General features: G+C 53.6%; 1 protein-coding gene across 18 annotated transcripts in view; it reads left to right on the top strand.

Moving 5' to 3' along the window:
* The window catches only part of SEZ6 (seizure related 6 homolog), a 101,764-nt gene that overhangs the window by 59,169 nt on the left and 18,340 nt on the right, over positions 1-24,255 (top strand). For all 18 annotated transcript variants that reach the window (XR_014821513.1, XR_014821514.1, XR_014821512.1 and 15 more), the window contains 2 exons: positions 17,737-18,399; positions 18,859-18,992. Coding sequence is in view for 13 of the 18 variants with exons in the window: in XM_084985468.1 (XP_084841594.1) it covers positions 17,737-18,399; positions 18,859-18,992 (797 nt within the window). In the remaining 5 variants the exon portion in view is untranslated. The remainder of the gene's footprint in view (positions 1-17,736; positions 18,400-18,858; positions 18,993-24,255) is intronic.

Genomic DNA, 24,255 nt, shown 5'->3' with positions numbered 1-24,255 from the left:
AGGGGACAGCAAGTAAGCATTGTTCTCCTTGCCAAGAACTGGAGGACAGTGTCTGGGAGGCAAGGCCTAGAGGAGGAATATGAGAAGGAGGCCTTGGACTCCAGGAGACCTAGTGCTGAAAGGGTTAACAAACCAGGGCTGCCTTAACCTAAAATGGTAATCGCTGCTTTCTGCAGACTCTGTGGCAGGTGCAGGAGTCCCACTGTACATTCCTGAGTCTGGGGGCTGCAGCCAAAGCCAGCACCAGGCTCATCTCCCTGTTGTCCAGACTTGTACTTTAGGGATAAGGAATCAGGTTCTGGGGATAAGGCGCCAAAGGAGACAGTCTAAATTCCATTCAGAGCCCCAGAGGTTAACACGGTGGGCAGAAGGCTTCCCTGGGCTTCTAAGGAGACTGGAAGACCCAGAGATTGCCATGGACTGGAGGGGAAGACTGGGCTGGCTTTTGTCCCCTCACGAGCCTAAGCTCATCAGGCTTGGCAGGCTCTGGCAGCAGTCCCAGCCTCCTCAGCAGGGTGGCAGCTTAAAATGCCTTGGGGACACCATGGGGCGCTAATGGGGATCAAGGAGACACAGGGGCTGGGTTTAATTAGAAACTGGGCTTAATGAGAACTTCTGTGCCCCTCCTACCATGGCTGCCTGAATGGGGGGGGGGGGGCTGTCAAAAAACCTACCTTCTTTGCCCCTCCCTTCACCCAACCCTAGGTGCCCAAGCCTAAGCCCAAGCCATTTGCAGGGCCAGGCTCAACTCAGGGATGCTGCGCCCCCGCCTGGGCAGAGGTATCAGAGCTGAGTACCCCAACCTCCAAATAAGAAAGAGGGTGTGGAAAAGGGCCTATAGTTGTTGTTGTTGTTGTTGTTGTTGTTGTTGTTGTTGTTGTTGTTTGATAGGCAAGAAATAGATTTATTAAGATAGGATGCTTGTGAGAGACTTAAGTAGGCAGGCAAGGAGGCTCTGCTTATAGTTGCTTTAGTGAGGGAACCTCTCCCCTCAGATGGTTAAGGGCCTCAGGTCTGCCTCTGTTCTCTCTGGGTCTCCACTTTCTGGAATGTTCAATGTAAGGGTGCACAAGCTGGTGCCTGCCAAGCCTGGATGCACATCAGGGCCTCCAAAGGCTGTCAAATCATGTAGATTTCTGGGTCCCCAGTTTACTGGCCTTCTCTTAAGGAGGAAAAGCCAGGTTCTATATGTAAGAGGCTGAGGGAGGGGCTGTCTTGGAGACAATGCTACCCGCCCTGTTCAGCAGCAACATTAGGAGGCCCTAGGAGGTCTCCAGGGCCCCTTCTAGACTAATTCCTGCAGGAAGGCTACTTACCCAGCCATGCCAATCAGTTCTCTAGACTAGCCGTATTCTCAAGAGCTTCTGGGCTCTTGCTGCTCCTTCTGCCTAAAATTCTTTTCTCCTCCTGCGCCACCCTGGCTCACTTTACCTCATGCTTCAGGTCCCAGCTTAGCTGCCACTTCATGCTATTCTTCAGCACATATTTATGGGCATCTACTAATATGGTTTCTCGGGGGAGCCTCAGTCAACCTCCAGCTTAGATTAAGGGATATTTCCGTGCTCCCCCCATGTGCAGGCTTCCCCTACCAAGGTACCCATCTTGTTGGATCATGAGCACCTGATGGCTTAATGCTTCTCTCCAGGAGCAAGACTGAACTCAGAAAGGAAGGCACCAAATCTGTTTTGCTCAGCCCCTCCATTTCAGGCCAATTCTAGAGTTCCTGTTTGGAAGACTTTAGGGTCAGCTGCAGGTTTAGACAGGCGAGGTGGGCGCATGCAGATGTGTCTTGAAGCTGAGTTTTGTAGCAAGCACACTATTTTTACATAGATTGTATGTTAAGATTTTTTCCCTTTCCTAACAGTTGGCCAATTATCCCAACTGTAAATTATAGCCTTTCCTTAGTTTTTTCCTTCCACAAATTAAGCCGTCACAGCGTCAGCCTGAGGTGGCTTGGGGGTGGGGTGTTGATGGCCATTCTGAGAGGGCTAAAGCCTCTTTCTAGACACCCTGGTGACACGACTGCTTGGGTCCCTGGTGGCACAGAGCCTAGCACATGGCAAACATTAAATATATGTTGAATAAATTCATGAGAAGTGCAGGTAGGCAGTGGCAGAATTAAGCCCAGAGCCTAGGCTGCTTGACTCCCTCCAACAGCATGTACTCATTAATTCTGCTGGCTGGGAGGGGTGCCCTGCATGAACTTAAAGACTGAAATAAGGAGGGGGCAACCCCATGTCATCTGGCTTTATCACCCTCAGAGAGCTTGGAAGGACCAAAATGAAACCTTGGAAACAGCTCTGAGCATATTATGCCCTTGAAGTTAAAGGTAGGTAGGGGCCAAGGAGTTATCCAGGACCATAACAGTTCATGTCTAGAGCTCCAAAAAGAGCAGTCCTAGAGTTCCCATCGTGGCTCAGTGGTTAACAAACTGACCAGTATCCATGAGGACGCCAGTTCCATCCCTGCCCTCACTCAGTGGGTTAAGAATCCAGAGTTGGGAGTTCCCTTCGTGGCGCAGTGGTTAACGAATCCGACTAGGAACCATGAGGTTGCGGGTTTGGTCCCTGCCCTTGCTCAGTGGGTTAAGGATCCGGCGTTGCTGTGAGCTGTGGTGTAGCTCGCAGACGCGGCTTGGATCCTGCGTTGCTGTGGCTCTGGCGTAGGCCAGTGGCTACAGCTCTGATTCGACCCCTAGCCTGGGAACCTCCATACGCTGCGTGCGCAGCCCAAAGAAATAGCAAAGACAAAAAAAAAAAAAAAAAAAGAATCCAGAGTTGCCATGAGCTGTGGTGTAGGTCACAGATGTGGCTCAGATCCTGACTTGCTGTGGCTGTGGTGTAGGCTGGAAGCAGCAGCTCTGATTTGATCCCTAACCTGGGAACCTCCATATGCCGCGGGTGTGGCCCTTAAAAAAAAAAAAAGACAAAAGACAAAAGACCAAAAAAATACAAAAACCGAAAAAAACCCCAAAAAACAAAAAGAGCAGTCCCTGGGGGTACTTCTGTCCCCTGGGATACATTCATTCATTTATTTCACAAACGTGTATAGAGGTGGGAGGCCTGGCTCAGAACTCTCTGGGCCAAGTCTTTCACTTTTAAGTCTTTTCTTTTTTTTTTTTTTTTTCCATGTCTTTTTAGGGCTGCACCCACGGCATATGGAGATTCCCAGGCTAGGGGTCGAATCAGAGCCGTAGCTGCTGGCCTATGCCACAGCCACAGCAACGCTGGATCTGAGCCACGTCTGTGACCTACACCACAGCTCATGGCAACACCAGATCCTTAACCCACTGAGCGAGGCCAGGGATCAAACCCACATCCTCATGGATGCTAGTTGGGTTCATTAACGACTGAGCCACGAGGGGAACTCCTTTTAAGCCTTTTTCTGTTTAACCAGTCAAGGCAACAAGAAACCAGTTATCCCCACTTTATAGATGGGAAAACTGAGTTTCAGAGAGATTGATTAAGTCACTAACCCTGGCCTTTATAGCCAACAAGTAATAAGAATACTCCAAAGTACATGCCCATTTTGCAAAATCTGACTGCAGCCAGCACTATGTCTACTCCTCCGCACTAAGGCAAAGCTTCAGTATGGGCAGATGGGAAGCCAGGAAAGTATCATGATCCTAATAATAATAATAATAGCAGCAACAAAAATAGCAAACAGTTATTAGACACTGTGTGCCAGGTACTGTATTAAGTATTTTATATACATTAGTTCATTTAGTCCTAATATCATCTCTGTGAGATAGAAGCTATATCTGCATTTTGTAAGCCAAATTCAAGCCCATGTTGTCAGACAGACCCAAGGCATAAATGGCCCCTAACTTTCCTCTAGCACATTTCTAGTGATGACAATGGCTTCCTGAGTCTACTCTCCATCCTTGCTGCTGTAGATTAGAGACATTTTATTTTGCTCAGTCTTTAGTGGCAAAGGAATAAAATGTCTTTTTCTGACAGTTGGAGGCCAGGATGGTGCACGAGGCTAGGAGTCAAGTGAACCCTCAAGTTTTGGTCCAGAGGCCAGTGACCTTGGATAATTCTACTTTTCCTACCCTTTGGGAGCCTTGGTGAATGAGAAGACCGGTTACTCCTGTCCTGGCATCTGTGCTGCCCACTTACCCCCTGCCCCCGCCCCTGTTGAGGCCCAGCCCCCAGGTGGGAAGGCCCAAGCTTGCGTGAAGCTCAGCCTCTGGACAGGACCAGGCACCAAGACTGCCCCAGCTTCCCTCCACCTGCCACCCAGCTGCCAGCCCTGGGAGGGGAGGATCGATGCCGCAGCGCCGGCAGTGTTGTTGGCCATTGATTGTTGAGATTTCTCGGCGGGCTCTGGAGTAAACAAACCTGCCGCTTTTCCAACAACAATCCAGGTCTCAGGCTGCAGAGTCTGCAACCTTGCTGGCAGGCAGGCTGATGGAAAGATGTAGGGGCTGGGCCCAGCAGGGACAAGGGGCTCTGCCGGGAGTTGAGAAGGAACTGAATGTGTGGGAAGTGGGCAACAGAGAGACCAGGTGAGGGTGCTGAGATGAACCTGAGACCCTGTGCATGCCTTGTTCAGTACAATCTCTACATTTGCTCAGTCATTTTTCCATACCTGGAATGTCATCCTGAGTCCTTCTGCTTATTTCAGTTCAGCCAACCCCTATTTTCCTAATGGACCAGCCCAGACGGCTCTCTCTGTTCTCTAAATCCTATTACCCATCAGGAACTCAGCCTATCCATCCTTCATCCACCTATCTGTTTTCCATTCAGTACCTTCTAGTCAGCACCTATCGGGTGCTTTAATAGGCAGGAATACGACATAATTCCTGCCTGTAAGGAGCTCAGTTTGGAGGGGAGTTGCTTTCTTAATAAGCTTAATAAGCTCTTAATAAACTAGCTGTGACTACCTCCCAAGCTAGACCATGGACCCTCTGATTTTAATTAAATGCAATACAAACAAGATGCCCAAAAACATCCAGCCATTCACCTTCAAAAGGACAGGAGGTTCCTGGCCAACGACTGCTCTGAGCCTCAGTTTCTCATCTGTAGCAAGAGGGCTCAGCCTTGGAGTTCCATTGTGGCTCAGTGGTTAACAAACCCGACTAGCATCCATAAGGATGCAGGTTTGATCTCTGGCCTCACTCAGTGGGTTAAGGATCTGGAGTTGTGCTGAGCTGTGGTGTAGGTCACAGACACAGCTCAGATTCTGCATTGCTGCAGGCCAACAGCGGCAGCTCCGATTTGACCCTTAGCCTGGGAACCTTCATATGCCATGGGTGTGGCCCAGCAAGCCTCTGGGATCCCTGGGCCAGGCCACACTCAGTGCCCCCCATCACACTTCTTCCCATCTCTTCTGGGTCTGACTGTCCCCCTAATCCCCCAAGAAGGCAGAGCAGGTACAGGGCCCTTCCTGCCACCAAACCACATGTGTTGCAGAATCCAAGCTGTGGGTCTCTCCTCTCCCCCAGTGCAACCCCCAGAGGTTCAGCCAGAATCCTACACCCACGCACCAACCTCAGCCTCTCCCTCACTTCCCTGCTCCTCCCCTCCCTACTTATGAGCCCCTCTCTCTACCTTCAGGACTCTCCTTCCAGCTGGTCCAGGGCTGGGAGGGCTGAATGGCAGGGTCCTGTGAAAAGTGCCTGCACCACAGAGCACTCCCCAACAGATGCTCATTTGCATGCTTTTTACCCCTTTTGCATGCTGGCTCCTTATTAAAGGCACAGAAGCAGACCCCGCCCTCCCACTCCCAGCCCAGATCACTTCCCCACCCCTCCCTCGTCCCCCATAGCTTCCCTCTCCCTCCCTCCCAGCCTAGCAGCTGAGCACCAGCTCCTTTGTCCCCGAAGCAGCCACCTGCTGAGTGTCTGGCCTGGGTCCCACCAGCCAGCAGGTGCCTAGGGAGTCCCAGAGCCTGCAAGGCAATGTGGAGAGCCAAGCTGTGCCTCAGGGAGGTGGGGACAGCCCCAAAGGAAGAATATGATTAGAAGAATGCTGGTCGGGGGTCAGGACTCCCAGAGTTTAAACCTGATACTTGTTCTTACTGGTTGGGTGACCTTGGACAAATCGTGTCATCTTCCTGTGCCTCCGTTTCATTGGGAATTCATGGCGCCTCTCCCACCTCTTTCCTAGAACAGCATCCAGATCAAAGGAAATCAGAGGGGGTGGTGACAAGAAAGAAACTGGAAACGCCTCTTAAGGGGAGGATCTTCTATAGCCAGAGCTGTCCAGCACCAGGAGGGGCTGATTTTCAGATAGTCACTGGAAGGGCTGGATCAGAAGCTGAAGGAGCCTAGGACTGGACTCTCAAGGCAGGGTGCATGGTGCATGCCAGCTGGCCCAGGTCTGACTAGGAAAGTGAGACTAGCAATGCAGAGCAATGAAGGCTGGGTTCAGGTGCTCCTAAGGGCCTTCGCCCTGGCTTGCTGCTCTGGTGGACATTGTCTTAGATATCATTTATATCCAGCAACAGGATGTGCTGGTGATTTGAAACATCTGGTCTGGCAGCTGGCAGGCTCCCTGCTGTTGAGAGGTCCTATTTTCTGGCTGGTTAGAAGAAATGGGGGAGGGAGTTCCCGTCGTGGCTCAGTGAAAATGACTAGTATCCATAAGGATGCGGGTTCGAAATCTGGCCTCGATCAGTGGGTTAAGGATCTGGCGTGAGCTGTGGTATAGGTCATAGATGCGGCTTGGATCTGGTGTTGCTATAGCTGTGGCTTAGGCCGGCGGCTATAGCTCCAATTCGACCCCTAGCCTGGAAACTTCCATATGCTGTGGGTATTGCCCTAAAAAGAAAAAAAAAAAAAAGGGAAAAAGTGGGGGAGATGTAGTCACTTTCTTTTGAGGACAGAAGAGCCCCTGGCATCTCCAGGCAAGGTGTAAAGGTAGAACCAAACAAGGCATGCCCGAGAGAGGTCATTTGTCCATTTGCTTAAATAGCTTCTCCTCGTTGCCTTCCCTCACCACCCACTCCATTCTTTCCACCTCCTGGCAGATCCCTAGCCTTGGCCCAATGGGTCCAGCCATCTCCCTCCCACCCCCTCACCCTGCCTGCCAGTCCAGGCTAGGAAGAGGCCTATTGCTCAGGTCAGGATGGTGCCCTGAGCCTCATCTCTGCTGCACCTGTATCCCTGATGCTACCTCTGGTGCTCCCTGGTCCATCTCTGCCCTGGGCCTCAAGCGGAAGAGACTGGTGAGGACAGGGGAGGAGCACTCAGCCTTCTCAACTCAAGGTGTACACCCACCCAGCTTGGCAGGGTCCTTGGAGGTCAGAGCAAGGTTGGAGCAAGAGAGAAGACTGAGGGATTGGGGGCTGCACCCCTGGGTCCATCTGGTGTCCCTGGGGGTCTGGGGAAGAAGTAGCCCCCGATATGCAGGTAGTCGTGTCTATGTGCATTTCTGCCTGGCTTGTCCATCTATCCCTGGGTGTCTCTGTCCATATGTCTCAGCATATCTGTAGCTCTTCTGTCCCTTTACCCTGGGGCTATAGCCCTGGGTATATAGGCACAGCAGACCTGAGCTCAGGCTGGTCTCTGCCCTCCCCAAAGTCTGATCCATTTTCTTCCTCCCCAGTCTTGGGCTCCACTGACCCCTCAAGGAGACTTGAGCTGCTGCTGCTATTTTTAGCTACTCTGTACCCCTCCCTTCCCCCACTCAGGCTTGCTGGGGAAGTGGGGAGGACAGGCTGAGCCTGGGGAGCCTAACAGCCTAGGGTGTTAGGCCAGTAAGGCTCTTTCTCCCGGTCCTGCAAGGCCGAAGAAACAAGGGGAGTCTGGGACTGTCCACAGGTGCAGGGCCCATGCCACCTGCCTGAGGCTAGAATCCCAGGCTATCCAGCCCCTGCCCTCTCCAAGTCTCTACAGGGAGGTCCAGGGCCTCCACTGACTCTTCCACAAGCATTTAGAAGTGAGTCAGGACACCCCCCCAATTTCCCCCATAGAAGCTGGGGAGACATAATGAGGTTCAGAGTCTCAGGGAGTCAGGGGAGGGAGGTACACCTGGATGAGGTAACTCCCCTCAGGGACTTCTGGTATCAGAGCTGAGGAGCCTGGGGTCCAGTGTCATTCCAGAAAGAGGCAAGACAACGGAGCACAGTCCCTGATCTGCCAGGTCTCCTCCACCTTTGACACCGCCCAGCAGGAGGTTCCATCAGCCCCCCCAGAGGGGGGCTGAGACTCTCCAGCCCACCCACCCAAAGAATGTAAATAGCCAGGAACCAAGTACTATATGAAAAAACCAGACAGGCCCAGAGAAGGCAAGAGAAGCCTAAGGTCACACAGCCTGTCCATGGCAAATCTGCCTCCATGTTGGAGTCAGGGCTCTAAGAAGCCCTCACCAGGCTCCTCGGCTTTCTCAGCTAAGAACACTCTAGTGACCTCCAGGGGAGAGTGACCCCACCTCAGCATTAAGGATCAGGGCAGCCCGGGGGTCTAGGTACCAGCTCCCCCAGTCCATCTCCTCTCACATGTAGTTAACAAAAGTAGCCATAGGGCAAAGGTCACAAGGTCAGGGAGGTCACTTTGGCCCTGTTACATAGAGCACGTCTTCCTCTGACCAAAGACTGTAGAATCTTAGGGCTACCAGCCTACTTAGAATCTTAGTAGCTGCCGGCCTACATCACAGCCACAGCAACGTGGGGTCTAAGCTGCATCTGCGCCCTACTCACTGAGCGAGGCCAGGGATCAAACCCACGTCCTCATGGATACTAGTCAGGTTCGCTACTGCTGAGCCGCAACAGGAACTCCTGCCCCTCCCTTTCCTTCCAGCCTGCTCCAGGGGTGAGCACTTGTTCTACTGACCCCACCTCCAAGGCCAGCCCCTTTCTCTCTCCCAACCCCGACTCCAGGCCTCAGCTCCTGTGCCACCTGCCCCAGCCCCAGGAACTGTGGGCAGGCAGGGCTAGAGCCCCTGGATCCCCAGGGCCAGCAGGCTGCAGGGGGGAATGCAGGGCTGCAGGGGAAGGCGTAGAGCACAGCAGGTGACGCTGTAGCAGAGGCCTCATTAATCACCTCTCCAGCCCCCAGCTCTGCAGTGGTGAGACCATATTAGATTTTAAATTGGAAAGCAGAGAATGTGGCGGTTAGCTGGGAGCTCCCTCTACCCTGGGTCCCTGGTCACAGCCTCGTGGGCGGGGGGGAGGCAGTGGGGAGGAGAGGGCAGCAGACCAGAGCCCTGTCCCCTCTTCCCCGACACACCCAGGCCACTGGCTCTGGGAAGGGTCAAGTCGGGGTCCAAAAAGGGGACAGAGTAAAAAGGAGGGAGCACAGTAGCCACCTTGGGGAGAAGAGCATCCCTTCTAGAAGGTGGGGCCTTTCCAGGCTTGAGGACTGTGAAACCAGGTTCCAGGGTGTGTCTGTGGGCAAAGACAAATGGTAATGACTTATGGCTCGTGTGCGTGTGCATGTGTGTGTTTGGGTAACTACATACACCCATGCGCAGACACATGCACACAATCATGTGTACGCACAGGCCCACATACGGACCTGCCTGCACATGTTCATATGAAGCAACTCTGTGGGACAAACTTGAGCCCAGGCTGTGGAATAGGCAGACCCAGTTCAGACCCCTTATTTTCCTCCTGTCTGAACTAGGATGATTCACTTTGCCTCTCAGCCTCAGTTCCTTCATATATAAAGTATAAAATATTGATTTCAGGCATAAAAGGCAGTTCTCTTGCGTGGAAGACAGCCCCCTAGGGAATCCACGCCTGACCCATGGACGGTGCTAGGTAAATGTGAGGCCCTCCCCTAGCCCCAAGGCCAAGCAACTATTCTAGCGCTGCCCCAGAAACCTTAGGGTAGTTGCCAGGCCAGGCTCCCTGCCCCTGTGCACCTGACTGGGCAGGAAGGTAGGGGCAGGTCAGCTGAGCACCGCAGACACGAAGCATTCACAGACCCTGGCCCCATTGTGGTCCAGATCACTGGGGACCAAGCATACCTGGCTACCCTCCATCTACCGGCTCTGCCTGAGCTCCTAAAATTGCCTATTGAACACCCACCCCTCAGAACACAAGTGCTCAGCCATCACTGGGAGACAAACATCATGGGTGGTGGCACCAGTCCTCCCTAGGGAGTGAGTGGCTGACAGGCTCAACTCTCCTGAGGCCCTTAGGAAAAAGCCTAAAGAAGTCCAGGGCTCCTTGTCATCTCTCCTGACCCAACCCCAGGCCCCTGTTTTCCCAGGCCCAAAGGAGGGAAAGAGACACTGTCACCCCATGTTAATCTTTTTCAGGACCCCCCCACTCTAGGATCTTCCCTTCTGAGCAGTGAATACTGCTGGGGTTGAAGAGGTCAGTTTAAGGAGCCATACTTTCCATCATGGTAGCCACTAACCACATGTGGCTAAATGTAAATTCGTGAACATGAAGTCAAATTCAAAATTCAGTGTCTCAGGCTCACTAGCCATGTGTGGCTATAGACTACCGTGTTGGACATGTAGATACAAAACATTTCCATCGTCACAGAAAGTTCTATTAGATAGCACTGCTCGAGGGCTGCATGGCCTTTGTGTTTGGATCTGACACATCCAAACTGGTAACTTGGGAACTGCCCTCTCCTAGGTCCCAGTTTCTTTATCTATAAAAGTTCACATGTCAGAATTATTGTGAGGGGTTTAGTGAGTGAATTCTAGTAAAGCATTTAGAATGGTGCTAGGCGTGTAGCAAATTCTCAGTAAACAGTAGTGTTCAGTGTTTTTATCCTCAGGGCCCTTTGTGGTTTATCTGATCCTGGGCTGTGAGAGCTGGCAGAGTCCTTAGATACTTTTTCCATGTTACTGATAGGGAAATGGGGGCTCAGGTTGGGCAGCGATCTGTGCAGAGGGATCTAGTCTGTTAGCGGCAGGACCAGGACTGGCGGGCTGACTTCAGGCTTATGCCTGCTACACCCACCCATACTCCCTCCATTTGGCAAGAAGACCCAGCCCCTGGAGATGCCAAAGCCCAGGGCTACCCATCCACCCCCAGCTTAGCATAGTGGAGGAGGTAGCCACTGCTGGCAGCTCAGGAAGCGGTGTGCTTTCTGTCCCTGGAGGTATGTCCACAGATGGCCAACAGCCTCAAAGTTTTGGAGGGTTCAATCTTCAGAGCAGTTGGGTCGGATACTCTTCAAACCCCAACATCTTGAGTACCAGCCCTGCTCCAAGTCTGGGAAGCCCCTCTGGGAAGCCCCTCTGGATTCCATTTCCTCCTGTGTAAATGAGGGAGGGAGGTGACATCCACAGTTTATAAGGGCTCAGATAGTGGGGTCTAGCCAATTCCTCACCTGGGGCCCAGCCAAGAGAAGGCACCCACCCCAATCTGTATCTGCATGCCAGATTTGACTGAACTGCCAGGGACTGGCCAAGAGAGGGCGGTAAGAGGGTGTGGTGGGGGTGGTCAGTGGCAGGGGAAGAGAGGGAGTCTGGGTTGGGGGTCATCAGCTTTTTCTGGCAGACACTCTTCATCAGCTGCCAGTAGGGGCTGTTCTGGGGCACTGCCAAGGGCTGGCTGCCCATCTTCTCTCTTCAGGACACAACCCTGCCCACCCCTGCTGGCCAAGGGCCAAGCACTTTGGGGAGCAGGGAGCCTCCTGAGTGTACAGACGGGCAGAATCCTGGTTTGGAAACTGTTACCTGAGCCCACTCTTCACTGCGTCTGGCACACCAGGGGTCAGAATTTGAGGGCAGAGATGTGGAAAGAAAGATGCCTTTGCTACCTGTACATGTGCTGAGGGCCCATCAACAAGTGACCCTAGGAGGAGAGAGCTATTGTCACCCACTGGGCCAGGCAGGGATGTCTCCTCAGACGGAGCATTGGAGCTGGGCCTGGTAGGAAGTAGAAGGTTTGAAGAGACAAAGAAGTGGGCAAATGAGGTTCTGGCAGAACAGTTCCCATTTGAGTGTATCTCTGTGCCCACTCCAACCACTGCCCCTCCAGGACACCACCAGAACTTCCTTCCCCATCATCCCGAGCTTCAGGGCTCCCAGCATGAGGGCCCTAGGATAGTGGTAGCCAAGCTGGTGGGGAGATAGGAGGTATGGCTGAGGGCCAGTGGGAACAGTAGACAAAGCTGAGCTGTGGAGCTACTGAGCTCTCAGTTCTAGTCCCAGGCTTGCCACACAGTGGCTGTGGGACCTTGGGCAACTTACTTAACCATTCTGGGCATGTGTCTTTATCTCTGGGGAGGAAAAGAGATTACATGTGAAGGTGCTGAGTGCATGGTCAGCATATGAGCACTGAGTAATGGCAGCTGCCTGGCCCCAAACCATAAGAGGCAGAACACATCCATAATCTTAGAGAAGCCACACCCCAGCTCTGGGCCTCACTTTCCCCATCTGTTGTTTAGGGCTTATGCCTTTCTGTTAATACAAGTAGTCAGACCTACTCGTTAGAGGGACACTGTGGGGTAATTATTTCAGTAGTACATGGAATCGGGCCTCAGTGGCCCTATGTGGCCCTGCCAGCCTCTAGTTGGGGACTCTCAGTTCAGGAAACAGGCCTGGGTCCAGTGGAACTGTCATTGTGGAGACCAAGCTCTGGCTCTGGGTGGCCCGGGTGCTCTTACTCCAGGGACCTCTCTTCCTTCCCTAGGGCTCTGGGATAATGGGGGTCTCCAGGGGCCAGGCCCTCACTAATCCTCTATTAAAACTTGAAAGAGGCCAGAGAACCTCCAGAATAAACTCATTAGTTTTTATGGAATTATAAATGGATCCCATTAAATTCTCATTCTCCCTGTGCTGGGCCAGCTGAACCTAGGGGTAGGCTCCCTGCCCACTGTATCCCCCAGGCTCCCCCGCACCCACCTGAAGTCATGCTCCCCTCAGCTGAAAGCCTGACCTGTCTGAACACTCTGGGGCCCCTTGCCAGTGCCTGCTTCTGCCCTTGCAGAAGATGGGGTGGGGCTGGTAGATGGGAGCGCAGGCCTGTCTCTAGAAGGCCTTCACCAAAACCAGGGTATCTCTGCTCCATGGAGGAAGAAACAAAGGCTGGAGTGGGCCAACTCACACAGGTAGTGAGACATAGATGGGGCATTGGAACCTGAGGTTTTTCTATTTGGAGCAAAAAGATCTGTAGAAACAACAGCACTAAGCATGCAGCCCAGCTGGCCCTGAGGGGCATCCGGAATCTTTGTCTGGTACAGCAGTTCCCCCAGGCAGGGACCCTGGGTAAAGACCACCACCCTCCACCACTGCCTCCACACAGCAATTCCAGCTCCACAGCCCACAGCACTGTGACCTGGGCAACCTCCTGGGCCTCACAGAGCCTGTTTCCCCACCTGTCGGCCAGGGTCATAACACCTACCCAGCTGGATGCTGGGAAGAAGAGTCCCCAGTCCTTCCGCTTTCCCTAAACAGAGGCTGGACACCCACGCCCCCGGTCCAGATCCAGATCTGCAGGGGGGAGCACGTGGGGCCCCGTCTCTACCCTTCCCCAGCTGGGCCCTGGGGAGGACGCGGGCGGGGCAAGCGCCTCTCTCGGGGAGGCCCTGGCAGAGGCTGAGGAGAGGGGGCCTCCAATCCCAAGAGGGGCCACAGGGAGGCGGCGCGGGCCGGGAGGCGGGAGCGGGAGAGAATCCACCGGGGAGGCATCCTGAATGGCTCATTAGTGCCGATGAAAGCCTTTTTTCATTTCGTCTAAATACTTTAAACAGGGCTCCCTCCGATGTCTATTTGCATAGCTTAAGAGCTAATGCGGGGGGAGGGCCCAGGCGGCGGGCGGGCCACACCAGGGCTGGGGGCTGCCGGGGAAGCTCCGCGCCTCCTCCGCGGTGGGAACGGGGCGGGCGCCTGAGGGGTGTTTCCCAGCCCCAGCCCCGCGGGAGGGGAGGAGGGAGAGGCCGTCCAGGGAGTGCATTCCTGGGTTCAGGCACCAGGTGGACTGGACAGGTAGGGATCACGGGGCAGTGTCTTGCTATGTCCCCTACATGTATGCCGGCCTTTGTGCGGTGTGGTGCCGTGTCGTCCTTGTTTTACAGATGGGGTCGCTTACACATACACACTGCTACACAACAGGGAACACTGTTCCCCAGAAAGAAAAGGTCTCACCAGGACCAGCCTCCCCCAACCCTAGAGACCTGTTTTGCCCCAGCAGGGGCCACCTGCTCAGAGCGTGGTCTCTCCCTCCGTAGTCCCACCTCCCTCAAAAAATCCCTACTGTTTGGAACATTAAGATCCTCATAAAACCCCTCCAAAATGCCGTTTTTACAGCTGACGACACAAAGGACACAGGTGATTTGCCCAGGCTCACTTGACATTTAAGTGGCAGAGCTGACATCTGAACTTTAGTGTATGTGTTACTCGGTGCCCCTACCCTGCTGATCAATGTCATTGGCCTCTGGTTTGAGTCCCAGGCTCAGGTGCACTTTGGGCATGGAATGGGGGCTCCCTGCGTCCCAGCCAGAAGGCTGCCTGACGGCCCAGCTTGGCCCAGCTTGGACTCGGCTCAGGTCTCAAATGCCAGAAACTCTGGTCCCAGCTCCACTTCTAACCTGCACCAGACCTTGGACAAGTCCATTCCTCCCTCTGAGCCTTCGAGAGTGCTCTCTGCCGGGTAGCACCAGCGTCCTCTTCCTGTGAAGCAGGCTAGTGTCCTGAAAAGACTAAGGCTTTGTAAACCAGGTCAATGAGTTCAAATCCCAGCTCCACCACTGAGCGACTGGGCAGGTCCTCACCTTACCTCTCCAGGTTTCAGGTTTTCTGTAATGTGGGAGTAAGAGTCCCACCTCACAGACTAGAGTGCTGATTAAATAATCCAGGATCTGGGAATGGCCTGATTCAGTGTCTGGCACACATTAAGGTGCCTGATGAGGCTGGGCATCTGGGTCCTTGCCACCGCCTGCTGCTGTCCCCTTTGTCAGTCTTTACACCTTTGTAGTCAGTCAGGCCAAGCAGAGAAAACCTCAGGAACCTGGGTGAGGGAGTCACAGGGCCCCAGGCTTCCATCAGAATCAACCAGGGTGTCTGAAGATGCCCTCTCCCTAGAAATGGCTTGTCTCCCAGAGATTCTTACCCTCTCTGACAGTGGGTATCACCCTCCGGGACCAAGTGGCAGCTGATTGTGGAATCAATTTGCTCGTTTGATATGCTATCTTGATCCCATTTAACCGAGTGCTCGGTCCCCCCAGATAACACAATCAGTGCAATCGACAGTGACGGGAGGTGCCCATTAGCTCTGCTCCATTACCCAGCACCTACCTGGCAGTCAGTGGGAGGAGCTGTGCCCACTATGGTCCCTTCCTGAGACAGGCACTCCTCTCCCAATGAAGTCTCCCACAGGGGCCAAGGCTATGTCTCTTCTCGGGCAATCCCGGAAGGGGACACTGGAACCCTAAGGCTCCAGCTTATGTGATGAGAAAGGCTCTTCTTCCTTGCAGCATGTTAAGATCAGTCTCAGGTAACCTGGAAAAGACCATGTGACTGACATCTGGGGGCTGGACAAAGAGAGTAGCCTTGTCCTGACATGTCACAGGCACTCCCTGGGCCCTCTGTCACTGACTCAGATGAAAGACAGAGGACACTGGCAGACCATCTGCTCCAGGGGGTATGGGCCTGGCTGGGCATCTAGTTTGGGCAGTGTTGTCAGTGTCTGGTACAGAATGCCAAGACACAGATGGGCAGCTTTAGTGAGCCTCTCAGGAGATAGGGGTTGGTCCTGGTTTCTCAGGGTTTTGGGGCATCAAAGCCCCTCTGACCTGCATACACCTCCCCCACCTCAGTTTCCTCCCTCCTCCCAATTGTCTAACACATCAGAGCTGCCATGGTCTCCTGAACAGAATGTAGGCCATCTGCCGCTTCCTCGCGCCTGCCAATCCATGGGGTGGGTGTGAGCCTGTAGAATGACAGCCCCGCCATCAGACGTGCGGAGGAACCGACGTTTTCCTTGCAAACTCTGTTATTTCGCCCTGGCTGTGTTTCGCTTCAAGTCCTCATGCAGCCATTTTGAGAGCTGTTAGTCTCAGAATATCCTCCCAGTCTTCTCAAAACTGGCAAAATTCTATGAGAAGTAAATCTGGAGCCAGCATCCATTGACCTTTTTCTGGCAGTAAAAGATCTGGGGAGCCTAGTGGGCCACAGGCAGAATGTGCATCATCTCTCCAGCTATGTGGTTAAATAAGTCAATACAATCAATAGCAGAGCAACCGCTATACGTTTCTTCTTCCGTAGCCTATCTAATCAATTGGTAGTGACTGCCTAGATAACTGTGTTGAGAAGGATTCTGAAGTCTCATGTGGTCTCAGCAAGAAATAACCAAAATTGGTTAACAGTGTCTACCATGGATTGCGGGCGTGGGTGGGTAGCATGCCAGGTGATCATTCTATCACTGCTTTGGACCCTGCCTTCGATGGACCCTGGCTTGTGTCAAAAGAAAGATAAGGGGATTTCAGAGAGACACAGCAAATGGGAATTGGAAGTAACATTATATCAGTTAATCCTGTAAAAGAAACTCCATTTTAGTTCCCACTATGGCACAATGGAATCCGCAGCGTCCTAGAGTGGTGGGACACAGGTTGGCTCCCCAGCCTGGCACAGTGGCTGTTGCTGCAGCTGCACTGTAGGTTGCAATGCAGTTCGGATCTGATCCCTGGCCCGGGAACTCCATATGCCACATGGTGGCCAAAAAAAAAAAAAAAAAGAAATTCCATTTTACATATGAGAAAAATAAAGTTCAAGGAATTTAAGTTATTTGCCCAAAGTTACACAGTCCCACAGTGATGGATATGAAGCTACATCTGCCTTACTCTATAGTTTAGCTTTTCCTACCCCACTCACATTACTGTTCTAGAAAGACAGAGAGAGAGAGAAAAGAAATATTTTCTGAGAAGTGAGAGAAATAGGGAATAAGGGGACCCTAACAAAAATGTCATATGTCCATGAGGCAATTGAAAATAAAATCCCAAATAAATGAAGCATTTCCTGACTAACAACCAGCAGATGGGAGTTTCCGTCGTGGCGCAGTGGTTAACAAATCCGACTAGGAACCATGAGGTTGCAGGTTTGATCCCTGGCCTTGCTCAGTGGGTTAAGGATCCGGCGTTGCTGTGAGCTGTGGTGTGGGTCGAAGACGCAGCTCAGATCCTGCGTTGCTGTGGCTCTGGTGTAGGCTGGTGGCTACAGCTCTGATTCGACCCCTAGCCTGGGTACCTCCATATTCCATGGGAGCAGCTCAAGAAAACGCAAAAAGACAACAACAACAACAACAAACAAACAAACAAACAAAAACCCCAGCAGATGCATTGAGAACAGAAAGTGAATTGAATGCCTTATAATCTCAGGTAGAAAAGTCACCGTGGCAGGGGATGTGCTCTTGCTAAGGATGTCATCTCCGGTCTTCAGTTGACTGGTCATTGACTTTGAGCAAATCATCTCCTTTCTTTGGCTTTGTTTCTCATTTAGTAAAATAAGGCCTTTGAGCTACATTAGGGATGGCAAATATTTATTTGTCTTGTAGGTCTGAGGTATCAGGCATGGCTACCTAGAGTGCTGTGTTAAGAAGGATTCTGAGGCCAAATCTGAGAACAGCCAGAAAATAGTGCAGTGATAGATTAGTAATGTCCACCTTTGGTGTTGGAGGGGAAAGGATCTCATGTGCCATCCTTGCAGTATGTGATACCACCTCAGCCCAGCTCTAAAACTCTACAGCGCCGTGACTCTCAACAGTGAGGACACTCCCCAAGGTTCTCTGTCGAAAGAGAGGTGGATCTCCTGCTGCCTCAGCTGAATGTGATGCTCCTCACTGTGGGGCAGGGGGAGAACCTCTGATCATCTGTTATTATTTCAGGACTTTCCTCAGAGGCCCCAACAGTCGGGAAAGAGAAGGCCCCAGGCCTGGAGGAGATGGATGAGGAGCTGACAGTGGCCCCCACACCTGAACAGCCAGAACGAGGTGTCCACTTCGTCACAACGGCCCCTACCCTGAAGCTGCTTAACCACCACCCCCTGCTCGAGGAATTCCTACAAGAGGGGCTGGAGAAGGGCGAGGCGGCGCTGAGACCAGCAGTGCCGTTCCAGCCTGACCCACCTACATCATACACCTCAAGTCCCCTTCCCCGCCTGGCCAACCAGGACAACCGCCCCGTCTTCACCAGCCCCACACCAGCCATGGCTGCAATACCTACTCAGCCCCAGTCCAGGGAAGGACCCTGGAGCCTGGAGTCAGAGCCTCCTGAACTTCGTATCGCAGCTCCCCTACCTCCAGGGCCCAGCAGAGCAGTGCCCACCCCCGGCCCAGGGGAGAAGCCCAGTACTACACCCCCTAGCAGAGCGTGGACCCCAACCCAAGAGGGTCCTGGAGACATAGGCAGGCCATGGGCTCCAGAGGTCATGGCGCAGACCACAGGGCTCGGGATTGAGGGGACCATCGCCACCTCCACAGCTTCTGGGGACGACGAGGAGACCACCACCACCACCATCACCACCACCATCACCACAGTCCAGCCACCAGGTCAGCTACTTGCTGGCTTACAGATCTAGAAATGGGGAGAGGGGTGCACTGTGGGGCCCCGGTATTCCTCTCCCTGTCACTGTGCTGGCCTGTCTTGCCCTTTGGCGCCAAGGCCTAGCCTGCAGGAAGCATGTGGATTGGAACCAGATAGACCCAGGTTCAAATCCTGATTGGAAACAACTACACCAGACATTAGGAATTTTATCTAACCTCCCTGAGCCTCATCTGTAAAATGGCAGTAAGAAGACCTACCTCACTGAGACACTGCAAGAATGGAGATAAGATTGCACACAGTGGGTGCTCAAGAGAAGGTAGTCCCCTGCTTTCAACAGGGTAATACATCTCCCGAGGGGCACACACACACACACACACACACACACACACACACGCACACAGAGATGGGTTCACCATAGCTGGACCTGAGCTGGCTTTAGCCTTATGTCTCTTCCTGCCTCCCAGGCCCTTGCAGCTGGAATTTCTCAGGCCCAGAGGGCTCTCTGGACTCCCCCTCGGCCCCCAGCTTGCTCTCTGATGTTGGCCTGGACTGTTTCTACTACATCTCCGTCTACCCTGGCTATGGTGTGGAAATCAAGGTGAGTGACCTGGATCTGGCAGGGGCAACGCTGGGGCTAGCATGTTATCTTTCCAGAAAGGTGCCAGCTGTGGAGGGAGGTGGGGATGTGCAAAGTCACCAGTTGGGGGGGGTGCCTAGGGCCAGGGCTGGGTCGTGGGCATAAAACATGTTCAGATTCTGTCCCGCGCACCAGGGAATGAAGAGGCTATTGCTCCCACTCAGCAATGCCTAGGCTGCGAAGGGCTGCAGGAGGAGCAGGTGTGCCCAACCTCTTCCCCCAGGGGTTTAATCAGGAGCTCAGGAGGGCCTGAGGAGGGGGCTCTAGCCTTGGATGGGCAGGAGATTGGATAAGTGTCTGAATCCATGTGTCTGGGTGGAGAAAACTCAGGGCGGCCTGGTTGGGCCTGTGAGAGCTATGGTGCCTTGCTTGCTCTTTCCCTTCAGCAAACAGGCCTCTGGGCCAGGCCCTGTGCTGGCTCCTGGGATGGAGAGGTGGGGCAAACAGACATGGCCACACCCTAGAACCCAGCCTCCTGCCTCCTGCCTGCCTCGGCCACCTCACCCCTCCTTGGTATTAAGGCTCTCTCTCAACCGCCACACCTGAGCCTGCAGATCCCCATGAATGTCCCACAGGGTCCTCCACCTCCACACGCCTCAAACCAACTCTTCCTTCTTGTTCCCCCAAACCTGCTTGCCACCCCACTCTTGTCCTCAGAGATTGACCCCAACCAGTCAGAAAGTTGGGGCAGGGCCACCACAATGCATTGGCGTCCCTGGAGCTGAGAGGCTAGGGGCACCTTGGCCCTTCCCTCTCCCTCCTCCCCAAGTCCACCAACTCATGCCCAAGTTCTATCACCATGACACTCCCCCAAACTCAGATCTGCCTGCTGCTCCTCCTTTATCCCAGCCACCACATGGTCCAGCCTCTGTCATCCCTCCCCTGATGATGCAGTGGCTGCCTCACTTGTCACCCCACTCATGCTTGCCCCCCACTACCATCCACCACTCACACCACAGTCATTTTTCTAGAATGAAATCAATCTTACCTCCCACACCTCCCCCAAGGCCCTCTAAATCAATGGCAGTCCCTCTGGGGCCATGTCTAGCCACTTCCTCCCTTGTTCTCTGCTCCTGCTTCGTACTGAACAGCTTGCAGCTAAGGGAATGGACCAAGCCCACTTTCCCCACCAGCCCAAATTGCACCTGCTTGTCCCTTTGCCAGGAAGGGTCATCCTCCTATCCCCTCCCTTTGGATTCAAACCTGGCATGGCTTTTTCTGGGAATTCTCTCCTGATCCCCAAAGCATGGGGCACCCACCATCCTAGCTCATCACTGTCTCACGTGGGTCTGTTTGTAGCTGTCCACCATCCCAGCTAGACTGTGAGCCCCTTGAGGGGTGCCTTGGAGTACAGGGCCCAGACTGGGTTCTCCATGGGTTAACTGAACGAATGGACAACTGAAAGGAGGAAGTAAGGAAGTGACATTTAATGTGAATCTGGAGACTGAATGGAAGTTGGAGACCAGACGCATTCGGTCCAGTCCAGGGAATCAGGCAGGCGGCTGAGGAGCACGGGGAAGAGGCCAGAGGAAGAGTCCAAGGAACAGGACAGCTCTGCCTATTCCCCGCTTCCTGGCCTGCTCCCCACCCATCCCAGAGCCCCTGGATCTGAGCCCGGAGCCAGCTCACCTGTCCTGGAGCACACCCCCAGCCCTCCCCTTTGGGAATGTCAGGTCCAGGTCTCCAAGTCAGGAAACCTCTCCCACCACCGGTGGGCCCCTCCCCTTATTGCTATAACTGTTTGCTCCTTTCTGCCAAGCCCTGCGCCCCTCACTCTGGGCTGCCTGAGAGGGTAATTAGGAGCAGCCATCACCACCCCCCCAAGCCATTAGTACTCAGTGCCGCTTAATTAAGGTAATTAATATAAAATCATCACCTAATGAGTGGTGGCACCAGCTGTGGCTCACCGGGTAGAAGGCGCCAGCTGCAGGTGTGGGGAAAGGGGCTGGAGGGGGCAGATGCCAGGCTGGCTGCCCCCCCTGCAGGCCTGGGCTGGCTCCACCTGCCCCCACTGACTCCCACTGGGCCAGGCTGGGCCCAGTCCTGGTGCTCTCCACAATGAGGCGAGATGCGGGCTCTGCCTGCCCTCGTCCTGGCCCAGGCACAAGCAGAACCCTGGGTGCTCACCCTGTCATGTAATCCCCCATAAGCCCCAGTGTCTGTTGTCTGGTCCTGCTACATTTTTTTCATCAAACGCAAAAGCCGTTACCAGGCAACCTTGAGATGAAGACCTGCCACAGCCCTGGATTGCTGTTAGGAAATGCAGTAGGCAGATGCTGGCCCTACCCTCTACCTCACCACCATGGGGCAGAGTCCTTGGGGACCCTGTCAGCCCTGATGGCCTGAGGTGGAGTCTAAGGCCATGGCAGGGAGGGCCCCGGGGGAGGGAAAGAGTTAGCCAGGCTTGAAGCCGAATTCAGGTCCTTCTCCTTCCATGGCCACTTCTGGCAACCTGTGCTCCTATCTGGGCCTTCTGGCCTCACCACACAGGCCACCTGGGGACCTGAACAATTACTGGTGGAGTTCCCGTTGTGGCTCAGAGGTAACGAACCCAACTAGTATCCCTGAGGATGCAGGTTTGATTCCTGGCTTTGCTCAGTGGTTTTGGGATCCAGCGTTGCTGTAAGCTGTGGTGTAGGTCTCAGAGGCAGCTCGGATCCCGTGTCGCTGTGGCTGTGGTGCAGGCCAGCAGCTGTAGCTCTGTTTTGACCCCTAGCCTGGGAACTTTCATATGCCACTGTGCAGGCCTAAAAACCAAAAAACAAACAAACAAACAAACAAAAAAAATTTACTGGGAATTTCTGTTGTGGCTCAGCCAGATAAAGACCTAACATTGTCTCTGTGAGGATACAGGTTTGATCCCTGGCCTGGTTGAGTGGGTTAAAGATCTGGTGTTACTATAAATTATAGCATGGTCACAGATGGAGCTCGGATACGGTGCTGCTGTGGCTATGGCTCAGGCCCCAGCTACAGCTCCTATTCAACCCCTGGCCCAGGAACTTCCATATGCCACCACTGGTATGGCCATAAAAAGGAAAAAAAAAAAACTACTGACACTGTAGACTAATACCCACCCAATGGATAGTTGGAAAAAACTGAGGCCATCATGGAAAGGGAATTGCCCAAGATCACTCTGTTAATCATTCATTAAAATGTTTTTTGATGAATGAATCTGTTCTGCAAATATAGATGGAGCAGTTCCCACATGCCGGGCTCTGTGCTGGGCACTGGGGACACAGACCTTCCAAGTTAGTGAGGGAGACAGAAATTATGAATGATGACCACAGAAAGTGCAGTGCTATTGGGGCTGGGGGTAGAAGCACAGAAGACCATAGGAATTCCAGGATGGGGCACACTCCACCAGCCGGGGGCTCAGGGCATCAGAAAGGCTCCCTGGAGGTGATGATACCTGCTTTGAAGCCTGAAGATGAGAGGCCAGCAGCCGAGCCTTGACTGGGAAGCAGCAGGTAAGGCAGACTGGCCCTTAAAGGCTGCCCAGGCAATTTTGGACAGATGACCTTACTGCATAGGAGCAGGAGGTGGACTCACCAGCTTCTGAATTGCACTCCTGCTGGAAGCTAGGCCTGAGTGCAGTGCCCTCCTGCCCAGGGCTGGCATTTGGGCCATACCCTACTGGGCACTGAGGGTGAGGCAGCTGGAAATCCTAGGAGGCTGCCCATTGCTCCTTCAGGCTTGCAGAAGGCTTGTGCCTTCTCCCCACCATGAGTAAGCCCCTGCCTGCCCCTCCATGAATTCACAGAAATGGCTCAGGGTATGTGGAAGGGCTGGAGTTCAGGCAGGGAGGATGGAAGGAACCATGGGAGGGGGGAACATCTTCAGAACTCACAAATTACACCCCCGTGCAGGTCAGCCTAACACCATGCTGAGCCCCTGACATGAGACCACAGCCCTGGCTAAAGTCCGGGGCCTGGGCAAGACACTCTCAATTCTTTCTTCATGAATAACAGCCTCAGAGGTTCCAGAATCCCTAATAGGCCAGCTCTCCATGGCTTGGACCACAGCCCTTCCTAAGCTGCTTCATCCCCTGCCCCCTGCCTCCCTTCAGGATGCTGCAGCTATCTGTGCCCTCCGAGGCTGAGGGTCAGATTGCCAGCAGGAAGGAGGCCAGGTCAAGCCCTCTATGACTGGAAGAGGTGGGGCCATGGACTCTCTTTGGAGGGATCCAGAGAAGCACCTTCAGGAGGGGTGGTCATGAGCTCTATGGCTCGTGAGGGTCCCACTTCCTCTCCAGGCAGCCAGTCTCTCCCAGGGCTCCAGGCTTTTCTGGGCCTGGCTCATGTCTCACTGTGTGGCACTCCAAGAGCCTTCCCCCTGCCAGCCCCCATCTTGGCTTGGTTGTTCTCTGTACCATCTGGAGCCTGGGCACAGCTGCCCACAGTGCCTGCCCTAGTGCCCCAGGTGGCCCCAGTGGAACACTGTTCTTCCATGCCAGGCCAGCTGTCAGTTTAATAAGAAGAACTCCCTACTCTTCTAGGCCAGGTCAGGACTAGGTCCGATGTGGACACCGGAGTAGGGTGGTAGGTCAGTGGGGTGAGATTTCTGGAAACCTCCTTTTCCCTGGCTCCTAGACGGCCCGTCTGAAGTGGGGGGGGGGGGGGTCACAGGGAAGAAGGCGGGAGTAGCTCCATGGATTTAGGCTCATCTTCCCATGACCCTACCCCATAAGGATTTTTTATCTGTTAAGCATCAGTTAAGACGAGAACATAGAAACTGTCACATGGGACTGGGGTTCCAGTCCTGGCTCTGGAGCCTATCTCTCGGTCACTGGTCTAAACCCCCTGGCCTTCTCTGGGCCTGTCTCCCTTTCTAGGTTTTGGTTTCATTTTTGTTTTTCTTCTTCTGGCTGTGCTCATGGCATGTGGAAGTTCCCAGGCCAAGAACTGAACCCACACCACAGCAGCAACCAGAGCCGCTGCAGTGACAACACCAGATCCTTAACCCTCTGTGCACAAGGGAACTTTTATCTCTTTCTGTTAAAGCAGATTGAGCCAGATGTTGCAAAAGTCCTCTCCCAGCCCATTCTTCTGAGTATGGCCTTTTCTGGGTTCAGGAAGTTCTCTCATTGGTCATACTGGGCAGTGGCGCCTCAGGCCCTTGATTTTGTTTCTTGCTTCCTAGCAGCTACAGAACCTGAGGCCAAGGAGAGGGTGGCTCCCAGGTACAGTGCCTCTGAGGCAAAGCCCTGGAGGACCTGAAGTGAGGT

This window comes from Sus scrofa, chromosome 12 (genome assembly GCF_054392235.1).
Source record: "Sus scrofa isolate SSC_HxYL_T2T_F1_AM1 chromosome 12, Sscrofa_HxYL_maternal_Yorkshire_Landrace_v2.0, whole genome shotgun sequence".
NCBI lineage: Eukaryota > Metazoa > Chordata > Mammalia > Artiodactyla > Suidae > Sus > Sus scrofa.
Note: the sequence above shows the minus strand (reverse complement) of the source record. Positions and strands in the feature narration are given on the sequence as shown.